At 38.2% G+C, this 14,761-nt stretch overlaps 2 protein-coding genes across 5 annotated transcripts; one reads left to right on the top strand and one right to left on the bottom strand.

The window, feature by feature from the left end:
* The first annotated feature begins 3,070 nt into the window (after positions 1-3,070).
* Positions 3,071-4,721, top strand: LOC110871872 (eukaryotic translation initiation factor 5A). The gene is made up of 5 exons (XM_022120622.2): positions 3,071-3,340; positions 3,739-3,861; positions 3,965-4,021; positions 4,121-4,195; positions 4,304-4,721. The coding sequence occupies exons 1-5, from the start codon at positions 3,218-3,220 to the stop codon at positions 4,403-4,405; spliced, it is 480 nt and encodes a 159-aa protein (XP_021976314.1). The 5' UTR covers positions 3,071-3,217; the 3' UTR covers positions 4,406-4,721.
* Positions 4,722-5,946: 1,225 nt separating this feature from the next.
* On the bottom strand, positions 5,947-12,470 carry LOC110871873 (isopentenyl phosphate kinase). 4 transcript variants are annotated; one of them, XM_022120623.2, is made up of 12 exons: positions 12,334-12,470; positions 9,958-10,215; positions 9,560-9,657; positions 9,447-9,489; positions 8,838-8,899; positions 8,684-8,740; positions 8,202-8,237; positions 8,036-8,113; positions 7,291-7,357; positions 7,130-7,192; positions 6,293-6,396; positions 5,947-6,218 (listed from the first exon to the last, which is right to left on the bottom strand). In XM_022120623.2, the coding sequence occupies exons 1-12, from the start codon at positions 12,371-12,373 to the stop codon at positions 6,123-6,125; spliced, it is 1,002 nt and encodes a 333-aa protein (XP_021976315.1). In that variant the 5' UTR covers positions 12,374-12,470; the 3' UTR covers positions 5,947-6,122. The 4 variants fall into 4 exon arrangements, with proteins under 4 accessions (XP_021976315.1, XP_021976316.1, XP_021976317.1 ...); XM_022120624.2 differs by having other exon boundaries at positions 9,982-10,215; XM_022120625.2 differs by lacking the exon at positions 8,202-8,237.
* Between the last annotated feature and the right edge of the window lie 2,291 nt (positions 12,471-14,761).

Below are 14,761 nucleotides of genomic sequence, written 5' to 3'. Positions count from 1 at the left end.
CCAAGAAGGTTGTCATTGTAATCATCATGAGAGAATTCTCTGTTTTTCTTACCACTCACGATCTCCAACACCAAAACACCGAAACTATATACATCAGACTTTATAGAAAATCGTCCATGTATAGCATACTCTGGAGAAATATAACCACTGCAAAAGACCTTGAGCATTAGCGAGAAATAGTAGCCAAAAAAAAATCCAATAAAAAAAATGAGTAAATTGCCATTTTAGTCCCTGAGTTTTGTCCAAATTTGCCATTTTAGTCCAAATAATTTTTTTTTTGCCTCTGGGTCCCCGACTTTTCCCTTTTATTGCTATTTTGATCACATACACTAACTCCATCCAAAAACTTCATCTTAAACCAGGGGTATTTTGGGGATTTTCATTTTAAATGTTTTCAATTGCCATTTTGATCCAATTCCAAAAAATCAAAAAAACTCCAAAAACTTCTAAAAAATCATAAAAATTCTAAAAAAATACAAAAAATCCGTTTCGGCGCGAACCGTTTCGAACCCGAACCGTTTCGAGCTAAACCATTTCGACGCGAACCGTTTAGACCAGTACCGTTTCGACCCGAATCGTTTCGAGCTGAGCCGTTTCGACGCGAACCGTTTCGACCCGTACCGTTTCGACCCGAACCGTTTCGAGCTGAACCGTTTCGACGCGAACCGTTTCGACCCGTACCGTTTCGACGCGAACCGTTTCGACGCGAACCGTTTCGAGCTGAACCGTTTCGAGCTGAACCGTTTCGAACCGAACCGTTTCTAGCTGAACCGTTTCGACCCGTACCGTTTCGAGCTGAACCGTTTCGAGCCGAACCGTTTCGAGCCGAACCGTTTCGAGGCACGGTTCGCGTCGAAAGGATTCAGCTCGAAACGGTTTGGGTCAAAACGGTACGGGTCGAAACGGTTCGCGTCGAAACGGTTCAGCTTGAAACGGTTCGGCTCGAAACGGTTCGGTTCGAAACGGTTCGCGCCGAAACGGTTCGGCTCGAAACGGTTTGCGCCGAAACGGTTCAGCTCGAAACGGTACGGGTCGAAACGGTTCGCGTCGAAACGGTTCGGCTCGAAACGGTTCGGCTCGAAACGGTTCGGATCGAAACGGTTCAGTTCGAAACGGTTCAGCTCGAAACGGTTCGCGTCGAAACGGTTCAGCTCGAAACGGTACGGGTCGAAACGGTTCGCGTCGAAACGGTTCAGCTCGAAACGGTACGGGTCGAAACGGTTCGCGTCGAAACGATTCAGCTCGAAACGGTTCGGGTCGAAACGGTACGGGTCGAAACGGTTCGCGTCGCAACGGTTCAGCTCGAAACGGTTCGGCTCCAAACGGTTCGGCTCGAAACGATTCGGGTCGAAACGGTTCGGGTCGAAACGGTTCAGCTCGAAACGGTACGGGTCGAAACGGTTCGCGTCGAAACGGTTCAGCTCGAAACGGTTCGGGTCGAAACGGTTCGCGTTGAAACGGTGTTAGTTTAGATTTTTTTAGAATTTTTATGATTTTTTAGAATTTTTTGGAATTTTTGGAATTTTTTTGATTTTTTGGAATTGGATCAAAATGGCAATTGAAAACATTTAAAATAAAAATTCCCAAAATACCCCTGGTTAAAGATGGAGTTTTTGGATGGAGTTAATGTATGTGATCAAAATGGCAACAAAAGGGAAAAGTCAGGGACCTAGAGGCAAAAAAAAAGAACTATTTGGACTAAAATGACAAATTTAGACAAAACTCAGGGACTAATATGACAATTTAAAAATATTGTTTAAGATTCTTACTGTGTTCCCACTACTTTCTCACAAATATTTGTGGATAACCATTTGTGTCTAGCCAGTGTAAATATTCACCTGTTGAAGGATCGTCTGCGCTCTTCCATGGTGTTATAACTCGCTCTCTTCCCGTTGTTAAATCTTTTCCAAATTTCATTCTTGGTGTCTCCATCTTTGAATGCTTGATTTGTAGATAAAGTGTCTAGTGTTGTAGATGATGACAGAAGCAAGAATAAGACACATGAGAATAGTAGTATCATGGAACCAATTTCCATTGATGTGGTCTTTTGAAGAAGAGAGTTTTGGATGATAATGGTGATATATTATACATAGCAACCTTGACTCACCTTTGGAAAAATCCACCAATTTTGTATTTGGATGATAGAAAAGTCCTTGTTCACTTTGTGTTTCATTGGTTATGTTTGACAAAAGTAGCTGGCGGGCTGGTGGCTAGAAGCTGGTAGCTGGTAGCTAGTAGCTGCAGTTTTTTAGATATATTTGGTGTTTGGCAGAGTAGCTGGAGCTTTTAATAAAATGTATAAAATTACCAAAATGGAGATAACTAAAAATTTAAAAAGTGTGCATTAAAAAGTTCATTACCTTTAGAGGTTAAAATATTTATTTTTTCCTAAAAGTTTGTAGCTCCTTCAAAACGCTAACCAAGAGTTTCAAACTCCTAACCTAAAAGCTTCAAACTCATTCTAACAAATAAGGATTTTTATTGAGTAAGAGTTTTTTCCTAAAAGATTAAGGCTAGAAGCTCCTGAAGTTCCATGCCAAACATACCCTATATCAATCAAATTGAAAGAACGAATTAGGTTATTATGCGAATTATAAAATTCACACCACTTAAACCACTAAACTTAGACCAGGCTTGGAAAGGGCGCAGGTGGTGCCACGTAGCTCGTGCCAGACCGCCAGGGGGCGCAGAAAAGCGGCGCGGGGTGAACCACAAGCGTGAGCAAGGAGAAAAAGAAAGTTGAATTGCGTTGGGAAGCATCAAGGGGAGCGTCGTTTCCACAACAGAGAGCACAATTCGGGTGAAATAAAAAGTGCGCCCAGCCGCCCACGTGGCGTCATGTAGCAACACCTTTGTCAATACCGGAGCCCGCCCATACCACATAGCCGAGAAATTTCTAAATCCCTAATTCAAATCCAACGATGAACCGGAAGTTAAAACCTTAAAACAACAATATTAAAAAGATTAGGGATGTAATATGAAAAAGTCACAAGTAAAGGCACTTTTAGCAACCAAACAACAAGTACAAGGGCATTATCAAAAACAAAACCAAAATCCAATCCAACGGCCACAATCCAATCTAAACAAACCACACGATTTGCAATTGTACGGCTGCTTGTTAAAAACCCTAACTCACCAAACCCCACCCACTCCTGCAAATCTTCAATCTTCAATCTTCAATCTTCGTCACACCATCTCTGCATCAAAATCTCAAAATATGTCTGACGAAGAGCACCAATTCGAATCTAAGGCCGATGCCGGAGCCTCAAAAACCTTCCCTCAGCAAGCCGGTACCATCAGGAAAAACGGTTATATTGTTATCAAGAATCGTGCTTGCAAGGTACCGATTTGTTACTGTTATTGCTCAAATTATAGATCTGATTATTGTTGATGTATGTTTTGTGTATTGATTTAATCAATTTTCTGGATTTTATACGGTTGACTTTTGGAATAATTATTTTTATTTGTTTTATTAACTGTTTATATCACTAGGTCATGGATTAAAATCATTCAATGATTATGATATGCTCTATTATTCATTTGTTTCAGTTGTTATTGATTCAGTGGTTTTTAATTTTTTATGTATTCTGTTTGAATTTTACTTTTTAATTTTTTTTTTGTTTTTAACATAAATTAGTGTTAATTACTGATGTTTATTTGTTTGTTAACTGTATAAATATAAATTAGTGTTAATTACTGATGTTTATTTGTTTGTTAACTGTATAAATGCTTTTGCAGGTTGTAGAAGTGTCGACTTCGAAGACCGGAAAGCACGGTCATGCGAAGTGTCACTTTGTTGCGATCGATATCTTTAACGGAAAGAAACTTGAAGATATTGTTCCTTCTTCCCACAATTGTGATGTATGTTATATATATATGTGTGTGTGTGTGTGTGTGTGTGTTTTGTGTATATATTCTTTGAAGCTTGTGTTCTTTTTTCTTATGGTGTTGTTTCTGATTGCAGGTTCCACATGTTAACCGTACTGATTACCAGCTCATTGATATATCCGAAGATGGATTCGTATGTGTTTTATCTTATACTTTTTAGTTTTTAATTGTCTTGACTTTCGTTAAATATATATTGTGCGTATACTGATAGTTTGGTTGATGTTTTGTATAGGTGAGTTTGCTGACTGAAAGCGGTGGTACTAAGGATGACCTCAAGCTTCCAACCGATGACAGTCTGCTTACACAGGTTTGTGAGAAAGCATTCGGTTTTTGTTAGTTTGATTACTTGATAAATATGCTAGTTGCGTTTACCATCGGTTTGTTTTAACGATAATTGTGTATTGTATATGTGTAGATTAAGGATGGTTTTAATGAAGGAAAGGACCTCGTTGTGACCGTCATGTCTGCAATGGGAGAGGAGCAGATCTGTGCCCTCAAGGATATCGGTCCCAAGTAACTTCTAGAAGTTAATCTTGTTTGATTTGAGATGGAGACTTATTGTTAGCTTTCGTATTAAAGGTTTTTATGCGGTTTAATGGATCATTAAGAACCATAGGTTGGAATTATGGTGTTTGGTTATTTGAAGATTTCTAGTTTTCTACTAGGTTTCTGTTTTCTACAGTTTTTTTTTTTGTTTTGTTTTGTTTTGTTTCGGTTTAAGTTGATGTGTTATCTTGACATTTTGGTTGTTTGGTGAGGGATATGTACACTTTGCATCTCATTTGTTGGGAAGCTGACTTGTGAACTTAAGAAATGCCTATTTTGCATATCTATTCTATCTCGCGAGGCCTGATCTTTCATACCAATCAATATTTGTAAGATTTTGCACGCCAAAAGCTTACAGCTTTGTTTCAAATAGGGCTGAGCAATTTAGGGTTCTTTAACCGCCAGAACCGGGGAATCGAACTGGAACCGTCAGATCCGAACCGTATTGTTGTATTTCGGGTCTGGTTCTGGTTCTTAAGTTTGGGAGTAAACGGTTCCGGTTATAATGACGGTTCTGTTGAAAGAACCGCTAGAACCCGTTTGGCTTTGAACTTTAAATAATATATTTAAAAACCCTATTAATTTATTTAAACTTAAAATATTATATTTAAAAAAATATATCTAGTATTAAAGAATATTAAAATAGTTTTGACATAATGCTTGAATGAAGTTTTTGTGATGATTAACTAAAAGTTTTTTAGTTAACTTTTGGTTTTTTACAATGTATACTTTCGGTTTAAAACATTTTATTATTGCTACTTTTACTTTGATTAATTTGAATTGTGGATGTTGCAACTCTTAGTTATATGTTTAAACGGTTTATTGTTTTAATTGTTTTTATTCTGTTTTTAGTTTTAGGATTTAATTGACAACAGGTTTCGACAAGAACCGTTTAACCCGGTTCTGAACCAAACCGGAACCGTTAGAATATGGTTCGGTTCCGGTTCTTATATTTAGAATTAAACAGTTTTGGTTCGGTCCCGGTTCGGTTCGGTTCAGTCTGGATCTGAACCGTTGCACAACCCTAGTTTCAAAATGTAAAAACTTCTCAAAAGCCGCCCGGTCTAGAGTTTTTCACTAAGTATGTTTAACCGTAGCTTTTCTATCGGCCAAAATGCCCAAAACTGTTTGATGTAAGGTTAATGTTTTTTTGTTTTTCATATTGTAAAGCTATGTCTGTAAATGAGCTAACCGAACCAGGGTGGGCTTGGGCTCGGCTCGTTTAAAAATTGAGTTGACTCGGCCTGGCTCGTTTATTACAAGCTGAAATTTTGGCTTAGACTTCGAGACAAGCTACTTGAAAGCTCGAGCCAACTCGTAGCTTGTTGAGCCGTCTCGGTTATCTAAATAAAGTTTATATCTTTTGTATTTCGCTACACATAATGATATACATTAAACCAGAAACTATAAATAAGATAGCATTCAGGCTAATAGAATTGTATTTTTTGACAAATAATAGAAAAAAACAGGTTACTTTATAAGTTTTATAGATGTGAGTCATAACTCCAAATGAGTTGTAAACAAAAAATGTATAAATGATAAGTCATAAATTTCAAATGAGTCCTATAACAGACGATTTCGGCAAATTATAACAATATTTCAAGATTCTGAACAACTCAAATTGCATGTTATAACAACAAAGAGCCGCCTAAAAGAATGAAGTTGCAGAACACATAACAAAACATGTTTTATGGAACATAGCGTATAACTGTTCCGAGCCAGTCTTCAGGGATCTTATCTCTCAGTTTACCACTTAAGGCGGTCAATGAGTGTTCAGTTGCTGCCTGTAAAGAAAGAAAAGTTTCACAGTGAAGTAACTTTAGATAAAAATTTTAGATTATGAATGGAGAATATATACCTTTACTATGTACACGTCAATACCAAGTTTTGCGATAGTTGCAGCTTCTGATATTTTGGTCTCCATCCCTCCTGTTGTATCGTGTGATGCTACACTAGTCTCCACTGTATACATTCATAAATTTCTTTATTCTCGTTTAATAAAAATTACAAGAGTAAATGTCATTTTCGTCCATGAGGTTTGGTCAGTTTTGCGACTTTCGTCCAAAGGTTTGTTTTTCGGCATCTGGATCCAAAAGGTTTTAAAATCTTGCTTCCGTCCATGTGGTTTGTCAAAAATCACTATTTCAGTCCATTAGTTTAAAAATTGCGATTTCAATCCCTGTGGTTTCACTTTCATAACCATTTCAGTCACTGTGGTTTCACTTTCGTAACTATTTCAATCCATTATTCTGTTAAGTCCAGGGACTGAAATGGTTACGAGGTGGACTGAAACGGTTACGAAAGTGAAACCACAGGGACTGAAATCGCAATTTTTAAACTAATGGACTGAAATAGTGATTTTTGACAAACCACAGGGACGAAAACAGTAATTAACTCTTTTGTTTTTGTCTAGTAAGGGTATCTTGAATACTTGTATAGTATGCTAAATGGTTGTACATAAAGTGAAAAAGACCGAATTGCCCTGTAACTTAACAAAAAGATGGAGATACCCTTGACTTAACAGGGAAAAATGGACGGAAGCAAGATTTCAAACCTTTTGTATCCAGATGCGGAAAAACAAACCTTTGGACGAAAGTCGCAAAATTCGCCAAACCTCAGGGACGGAAATGACATTTTACTCAAAATACAATAAGTCATATTCTGGGATCTCTGATGTCCCCCTTTCTTAGATAACCTTTCGTATCCGAGTCTTGAAATGTTGGGTTCACTACAGACCACTTCCCATCTTCGCGTACGGCTGTCATGGTCATCATTTAATCAAGTTAAACAACAATATACCCGTCAATTATAATACTGATGTCTGGATAAAGAACCGTGTTTAAAGCTTGTACTCACCGATCTCCCTGAGGAGTACAGCATTCGGTTCTGTAGGAGGGCGATCATATACGCCAAAAACATCGGTCTTCATTGCGCTTTTGTATAGGAACACTATATTCATATTACTTTGGTTTAAAGCTATTTATATTGAAAAAAGGAATATTGGATTTTAATAATCCCAACTATTCGCCGTTGGCCGCCAACAGTCCCAACTTTAAAAATAACCACGGACAGTCCTAACTTTCAACATATTGGCCTCCAATGGACCCTGACTAACAGAACCCTAACACCGTTAGTCTCCAGACGCCGGAAAAACGTTTTTTGGCCGTAAAACTCATTCTTGGCAGGAAAACTCAACATTTTTGTCCCGAACCTCTTTGTAACCTTATTATGTACCTTTGGGAACCTTTTTCTAGTAAAACCCCCAATTATTAAAGTCGCCGGAAAACTCCGTTTTCGCCGAAAAACTTCCTTTTCGCCAGAAAACTCAACTTTTTGGCCGGAAAACTCAACATTTTCATCCCAAACCTCTTTGTAACCTTAGATCGGACCTTTAGAAACCATTTTCTGGACAAAAACGGTTTTCCGGAGACCAGAGACTAACGACGTTAGGATTTTGTTAGTCAGGGTCCATTGGTGGCCAATATGTCAATAGTTGGGACTGCCAGTGGTTATTTTTGAAGTTGGGACTGTTGGCGGCCAACAGCGAATAGTTGGGATTATTAAAATCCAATATTCCTTGAAAAATGAAGCATGAGGATACAAGGAAAACTACGAATTGAGGCTTTAAATGTGCTGCTAGATGACTAATGATCACATCTCCACTTAAAATAGTGCATCCCTAAAACAATATGAAATGACATGCGATTAGATGCTAATCGTTATTAGCATAGAAGAACGTTAGAACCGTCTTGTTAGTAACTAAATACCAGTGACTCATCAAGAACCGCATCACCGTGCAAAACCTAGATAGATAGTATCGAATTAAATTTACAAAATAATTAAGAGTTAAATGCCATTTTAGTCCCTATGGTTTGGGCCATTTTGCCAGTTTAGTCCAAAGGTTTCATTTTTCACCTGTGGGTCCAAAAAGGTTCCACTGTTGCCATTTTAGTCCACCGGGTTAACTTCATCCATTATTTCTGTTAACGAGAAAGGCGATTCGGTCATTTTATATGACCGAATTGCATTTCTTGTTAACAGAATTACATATAAAATGACCTAAAAAATGGATGAAGTTAACTCAGTGGACTAAAATGGCAACGGTGAAACCTTTTTGGACCCACAGGAGAAAAATGAAATCTTTGGACTAAACTGGCAAAATGGCTCAAACCACAGGGCCTAAAATGGAATTTAACTCAATAATTAATTTCTATCGGAACTTTTTTAAGGTCATACGCGCAAAACTTACCGGAACAAAACCGGAGTCAAGGGCTTCAACCACTGTTGACACATCAGCAGAAGCTATCTGTAAAAGAACTAGATTATTAGTGTATTAATTGTTCATACGTAAAAGATGTCACGAATTTGAATAAGTTGATAAAGGTTTTTATGTGCATCCTGACATTTCTATCACGGGTTGACCATCCACACGAAAACGGAGACATTGCAACTGATGGGATACCCTCTGCAACAAATATTTAAGCAAAAATCAAAATAATGAACGCCATTGTGCCCCCAATGCGATCACATCCATGATTGCAAAAATCACGACTAGCCGGCGATTAATCGCTGACTAGTCGCTAGTCGCCCATCAACTGAGTAATTTTCAGCTAATCAGTAAAAAAATCGCTAGTCGGCCTAGTCGGCCCTAATCGGCCCTAGTCGGCCCTAATCGCGACTAGTCGGTCGGGAAAAATCGGAAAAAATCAGGAAAAAACAAAAAAAATCGGAAAAAATCAGAAAAAAAACACATATTCCGGCCAAAACCTCCCAGATTCTGGTCAAAACTTGTCCACTTAAAAAAATTACGTATAAAAATGTATGTATAAAAACTTAAAAATACATAAAAAGTCCGATCCGATTAATCCCGATTAATCCCGAGTAGTCGCTAGTCCCTACCTCACCGACCCGCTAGCGACTAGCGAGTTCTCCAACCTTGATCACATCTAAAAACATTATTTTAAAAGTCAAATGACAGAATGAGCCATACAGATAATTCGTTAACTATGTACCTCTTGCAAGTGCTCTAACTATTTCAAGATTGAGGGAAGTCACCTAATAAAACAAGACGATAAAACTGTTAAAACACGAGAAAGTCGATGAAGGTCAAGCTTGTAGAGCTTACAGATATACGAGTAGCAACAAAACCAGCTTTCACAAGCGGCTGATTCAATCCCCCTTTATGAACACCTGATTTGCTAGCTTGAAAGTGACCAAAAGAACCTGAGACACAAAAATATTAATCTAGGGAATCATTTAACTGAAAACTTAAAACAGAGACGTTTACAGACTAATGGCAGGTAGACGGGCAACAAGCTACGCCGCTACCCCCTTCTGAATAGCAAATCCTACCCTGCTAAACACAAAATTCTGCCCCTTAACATGCGCAGTGTTACTGCTTACCACCTGCTGAACCCGCTTGAGGAACCGCACCGCGTCAGGGGCAAGAGCGCCAAGGCGGAGGCGGACAAAATATTAATTGAAAACCCGAAACATAATCCACAGAGGATGAATATAACTAACCAGCAAAAATACTACTTAACCGACCTGCTCCATGAATAACAACAAAACTGTTGTAGTCTAAACCCTGTTGTTGTTCCTTAAAATCATCAACTTTTTTTGGAGTTTCTGAAACTCCGGGTCGTTTGCTCCAATCCATTTCGAGTACTGATCCAGATGAAGATCCAAACATCATCGCTTCTCGCAACTGTGAAGAAACTGTAACAAGATTGGCTTCATTTATCTTTTCGAATTCATTCTTGCACGTGATCGCCGCACCTCCTATAAATTCACACATTATCGTCAATCAGTATAGAATCCACACAAAGCACAGTTTAAAGGAAATTACAGAGGAGCTAGAAGTCATACAATATAACAATTATAAAAAAAATGAATTTTATAATAAACAATCAATTTCATAGCAATAAAAAGCTACAAATCATTCCATAGCAAGCTCCAAAACAACACCAAAATATTAGGAAAATTGGTTTTTAATAAACCAACCTTTGTCACACTAATTATAATACATAACATAGACTTATACACATGCTAAAGTTGTTCCAACATTATCATCGATCGATTTATTTTTTTTGAATTAATTCTTGCAGTGATGGCAACACCTCCTATAGATTGAGATGGTTTGGGCATGTGAAGAGGAGGCAGACGATAGAACCAGTTAGAGTGGTTGAAACCCTCGAGGTGGAGGGGAGGAGCATCGTTATCGATAGCGAATAGCGACAAATAGCGACGAGATACCTATATGCTACGTAGCGATAGCGACGAAATAGCGCCCGCTATTTTGTGTTTAGCGATAAGGTAGTTAAAAATTTAAGAAATAAAAAATAGCTAATTGTAATTTTATATATATATATATATATATATAATGTTAATTTTATACTTTTTATGTATAGATTTTGAAGTTTAAGGATCAAATGTAAATTAGTGATGATAGAGGGGGTTAAATGTTAAAATACACAAAGTTTTTTTACACTTTTATGTAATTTTTTACAAGTTTTAGGGACTATATGTTAACTAGTGAAAAGATAGAGGGGTTAAAGGTTAAAATCCAAAAGATTATTTAACCCTAAAAAGCGCCGCTCTTATTCTTCTTCTCTTCTTCTTCCTGACTTGAAACTGCAGCCGCTCTTATTCTTCTTCTCTTCTTCTTCCTGACTTCCGGTAGGTTTCCGGCAGAAATTACAGCACCGGAGCCGGAATTCGTGGTCGGAATCCTGCTACAATGACGCTATTTTCCCGCTTTTCAGGCGCTACAACAACTTAGCGCTCATCTACCTATTCGCATCGCTATTCGCTTTTGCGTCCGCAATGGTCGCAATTGATAACTATGGGGAGGAGGAGTAGAGGCAGACCCAAAATTACTTGGGATGAGCGGATTAGGCAGGATTTGCAAAAATTGCACCTCTCTGAGAACATGGTCCATGATAGGAGCTCGTGGAGACGTAGGATTAAGGTTAAAGATTTCTAGGAGAGGGTACAATTGTGTTTTTAGGTGTAGTGTATGGGCGTACATAAGTAACTATGTGTATAGGATGTTTTGTACAGTTGTGTTTCTAGGTGTAGTGTATGGTCGTAGATATGTAACTATGTGTATAGGCTGTTTTGTGTTGTCATATTTGTTCTGTTCTACCATGCACTATTTCGCAACTCATACTACATTGGTAGCTTCATACACACACACACACACCTCATGCTCTATTTATTTCTTTCCTGGGTGTTTTGGAGCCGAGGGTCTCTCTGGAAGCAGCCTCTCTATCCCTAGGGGTAGAGGTAAGGTGTGCCTACATCCCACCCTCCCCAGACCCTACAAATAGCTTTGCTATATGTGGGATTTTACTGGGTATGATTGATTGATTGATTGATTGAGTTTAAATTATAATTTTACTGGGTTTCATTAAAACAAAGACAATTACAGACTAATGGCAGGTAGACGGGCAACAAGCTACGCCGCTACCCCCTTCTGAATAGCAAACCCTACCCTGCTAAACACAAAATAATGTCCCTTAACATGCGCGGTGTTACTGCTTACCACCTGCTGAACACGCTTGAGGAACCGCACCGCATCAGGGGCGAGAGCGCCAAAGGCATCGAAAGCGAACACGTGCTGATTCTCGATGCAAATTTTTTCGTATAGAACAATCAATTTCATAGCAAAAAAAAAAAAAAAAGCTACCAATTAAATCGATAGCAAGTTCTAAAACAACATCAAAAATACCATACACTCGAAACATGAATTAAGTAACGATAAATTAAGAGGGTGCTAATAAGTACATATAAGAATAAGTGGCAATATAGTTCATCAGATTCGTTAATTAAATTAGGGAATTAGGTGAAAGAGTAACAAAACTTAAATATTTTGGAGGAAGAGAAAGGAGGTTTGACCGAGTTTGACGATGCAACGAATTGGGGATTTCGTCTCCATTCTTCTTTTGCCTCCTGCAGTTTGCTATGTTTTGTGTGAAGCTGTTGAAGGATCTTGGTAGGTGGTACTTTTTGTTTTGTAAAGATGATATAAAGACCCCTTGGCTTTTACTTATTTACATATCCATTTTTTTATGTTTATAAAATAACTTGTTAACATTTAATCAATAAAATTAACAAAATTACTTGTTTAAAATATAAAAAAGATGGTCGATTTTTTTAATAGTTTAGAAACTTTGTACCTATTTAAATTAGCCCATGCTGCGTATTTTTACATTTTGATTATTTTTATCAATTTAAATAAACAAAGTAAAATAATTAACGTTTTTTAACAGCAAACTAACCTACTTCTAATAACCACCAATACCTGCATACATTCTCGTACCAAACATCTATTAATATAAAGATTATTGGATTTTTTTTAATAAGAATATTAACTGGAACGTTTTGTTATTTCACGGCCTATTTTTGGCATAAAACGCAAATCAAACTAATTAGTACCGCTTGAATATAACGTGTTTAGAAAACTGGTTAGGGTGGTTCCATCGGTTTTAATCAACAAGCGTGATTTGAACATGTGTGCGTAATAACGCACAAAACTACTCTCCATGCGTGATTAGGTCAAATTATAACATCTCATGCGTGATTAGGTTCCATTTATAACGTGCGTTATTTCGTCGCGTACGTTTTGTAGGATAAGCCGTAATGTACATTATACTTTCTATATATATATATATATATATATATATATATATATATATATATATATATATATATAAAGGGGTTCATCCCCCACCCCCTTAGGTCCATCCCCTCCAAGCCGAGCCTACGTGGCGCTGACGTGGCGGCCCATCCTCTTGAGGATGGGGCTCTCCATACCCTCTAGTCTAAAAGAAAATATTGATTTGAAGATCAGGATAATCAAGTCCATCCGATTCGGTTTCGGGCCGGTAGCTTTTACTTGTTTTAGTTTATTAATGGGTCAAAACAGTTTATTATTTTATGTTTATGTTTAGTGTTTGGGCCGGAGGCCATGTCTAGTGGGTCGAACAAATTAGAAATCCAGTAGGGTAATGTTATGCAGGTTGTTTGGGCCGTATTAAGCGAACCGGTGTGTACGTAACCTCTGCAGCGGTTATGAAGGAGGAGACGTACCTCTTCATTGAAACGACACAACCGAACACTCGCACCCCTTCGCTGCTATATATATACGGTTCAAGCAAATCAGTATGTACGTAATTCTGTAATGCAAGTTTGTGTTTATAAGAAGTTCAGTTCGATCAGATTTTGTTTCGGTTAGTTTATTATCATTCAGCAAATTGTCGGTTAGTTTTGTTTCATCATGAAGTATTGTGAATATTGTGGTTTGTTTGAGAATGACTGTGTATGCGGTCACAACTCGATCCGTTCCGACTGGTCCTGGGTTTCCGATGACGATGATACCAACATTGGTATCAGAGCCAAAGGTTTAACAGGAACCGGAAAGGGTTGTGATTATGATGGGAACCGTTTACGAGGAGACAAGGGAAAGTCGGTTGAGACCGACTACGGTGAAGATGTTGTTCGTAGTGGAAAGTGCGGCCGGGCGGCGGAAGAGATGGATGAGTACGCGCAGGGGAAGCCAACCATACGAACCGGGAAGTCACCGGTAAAGAAGTTTCCAAAGAAATTGGTTCCAAAGGGGTTTGTAAAGAAGTCCGGAAAGAAGGCAAATGCACCGGTGGGAAGGCCAAGGAAACCGGGAATTCGTTGCTTCAAGTGCAAGCAATTTGGTCATATCGCCTTGATTTGCCCAAGTAAGTATGTTAATTTATCGCCATTACCGGTTGAAAGTGATTATATGGTTAAGGATACATGTGGCGGTAATTGGGATTCGATATGGGTTGTTGATCCTACATTCAAAACACACATGACGGGAAACCGGAATGTGTTTAAATGTTTCAAGAGGCACTTTGGGTTAGTGACAAACGAGAATAGGAAAGATTTCTCGTTTGTGCATGGTATTGGAGAAGTTAGAGTCCCGGTGGATGGTAAAGACAAAACAATCCCATGTGTAAGTTACGCTCCTAGTCTAGACAAGAACGTGTTAAGTCTAGAACAACTTTTGTTTCAAGGAATAGAAACAGTTACAATGGGGGATACATGTTTACTAAGAAGATGTTTGGAAGTCGCTCGAAAGGGTTCGATATTTATGAAGATAAGTCGGAGGTTGACTTAGAACAAGATTATCTCAACACGTTTTATGATAATCTTGGTGTTGATAACGGTTACAAGAAAGAAAAGAAGGAATTTAAGGAATGCTTGGAAGATTACTACGAAAGGGAATTCGAAAAGGAAAGGAACAAGAAAAAGGCGTACGGTGAAAGTTCGAGGGCAAGAAAGAAGGAAA

The sequence above is a fragment of the Helianthus annuus genome, chromosome 8 (genome assembly GCF_002127325.2).
Source record: "Helianthus annuus cultivar XRQ/B chromosome 8, HanXRQr2.0-SUNRISE, whole genome shotgun sequence".
NCBI classification, from domain to species: Eukaryota; Viridiplantae; Streptophyta; class Magnoliopsida; order Asterales; family Asteraceae; genus Helianthus; species Helianthus annuus.
Note: the sequence above shows the minus strand (reverse complement) of the source record. Positions and strands in the feature narration are given on the sequence as shown.

What these genes read in the sequence shown, in the direction of transcription:
- LOC110871873 (XM_022120623.2), bottom strand. Translation starts at nt 12,373, where the DNA reads ATGGAGACGAAATCCCCAATTCGTTGCATCGTCAAACTCG. An exon ending in TTGACTCCGGTTTTGTTCCG is followed by an intron (nt 8,238 to 8,683) that starts GTAAGTTTTGCG and finishes CTATCTATCTAG; the next exon opens with GTTTTGCACGGTGATGCGGT. An exon ending in TGTACTCCTCAGGGAGATCG is followed by an intron (nt 7,193 to 7,290) that starts GTGAGTACAAGC and finishes TGACCATGACAG; the next exon opens with CCGTACGCGAAGATGGGAAG.
- LOC110871872 (XM_022120622.2), top strand. Translation starts at nt 3,218, where the DNA reads ATGTCTGACGAAGAGCACCAATTCGAATCTAAGGCCGATGCCGGAGCC. An exon ending in TCAAGAATCGTGCTTGCAAG is followed by an intron (nt 3,341 to 3,738) that starts GTACCGATTTGT and finishes ATGCTTTTGCAG; the next exon opens with GTTGTAGAAGTGTCGACTTC. An exon ending in ATGACAGTCTGCTTACACAG is followed by an intron (nt 4,196 to 4,303) that starts GTTTGTGAGAAA and finishes GTATATGTGTAG; the next exon opens with ATTAAGGATGGTTTTAATGA.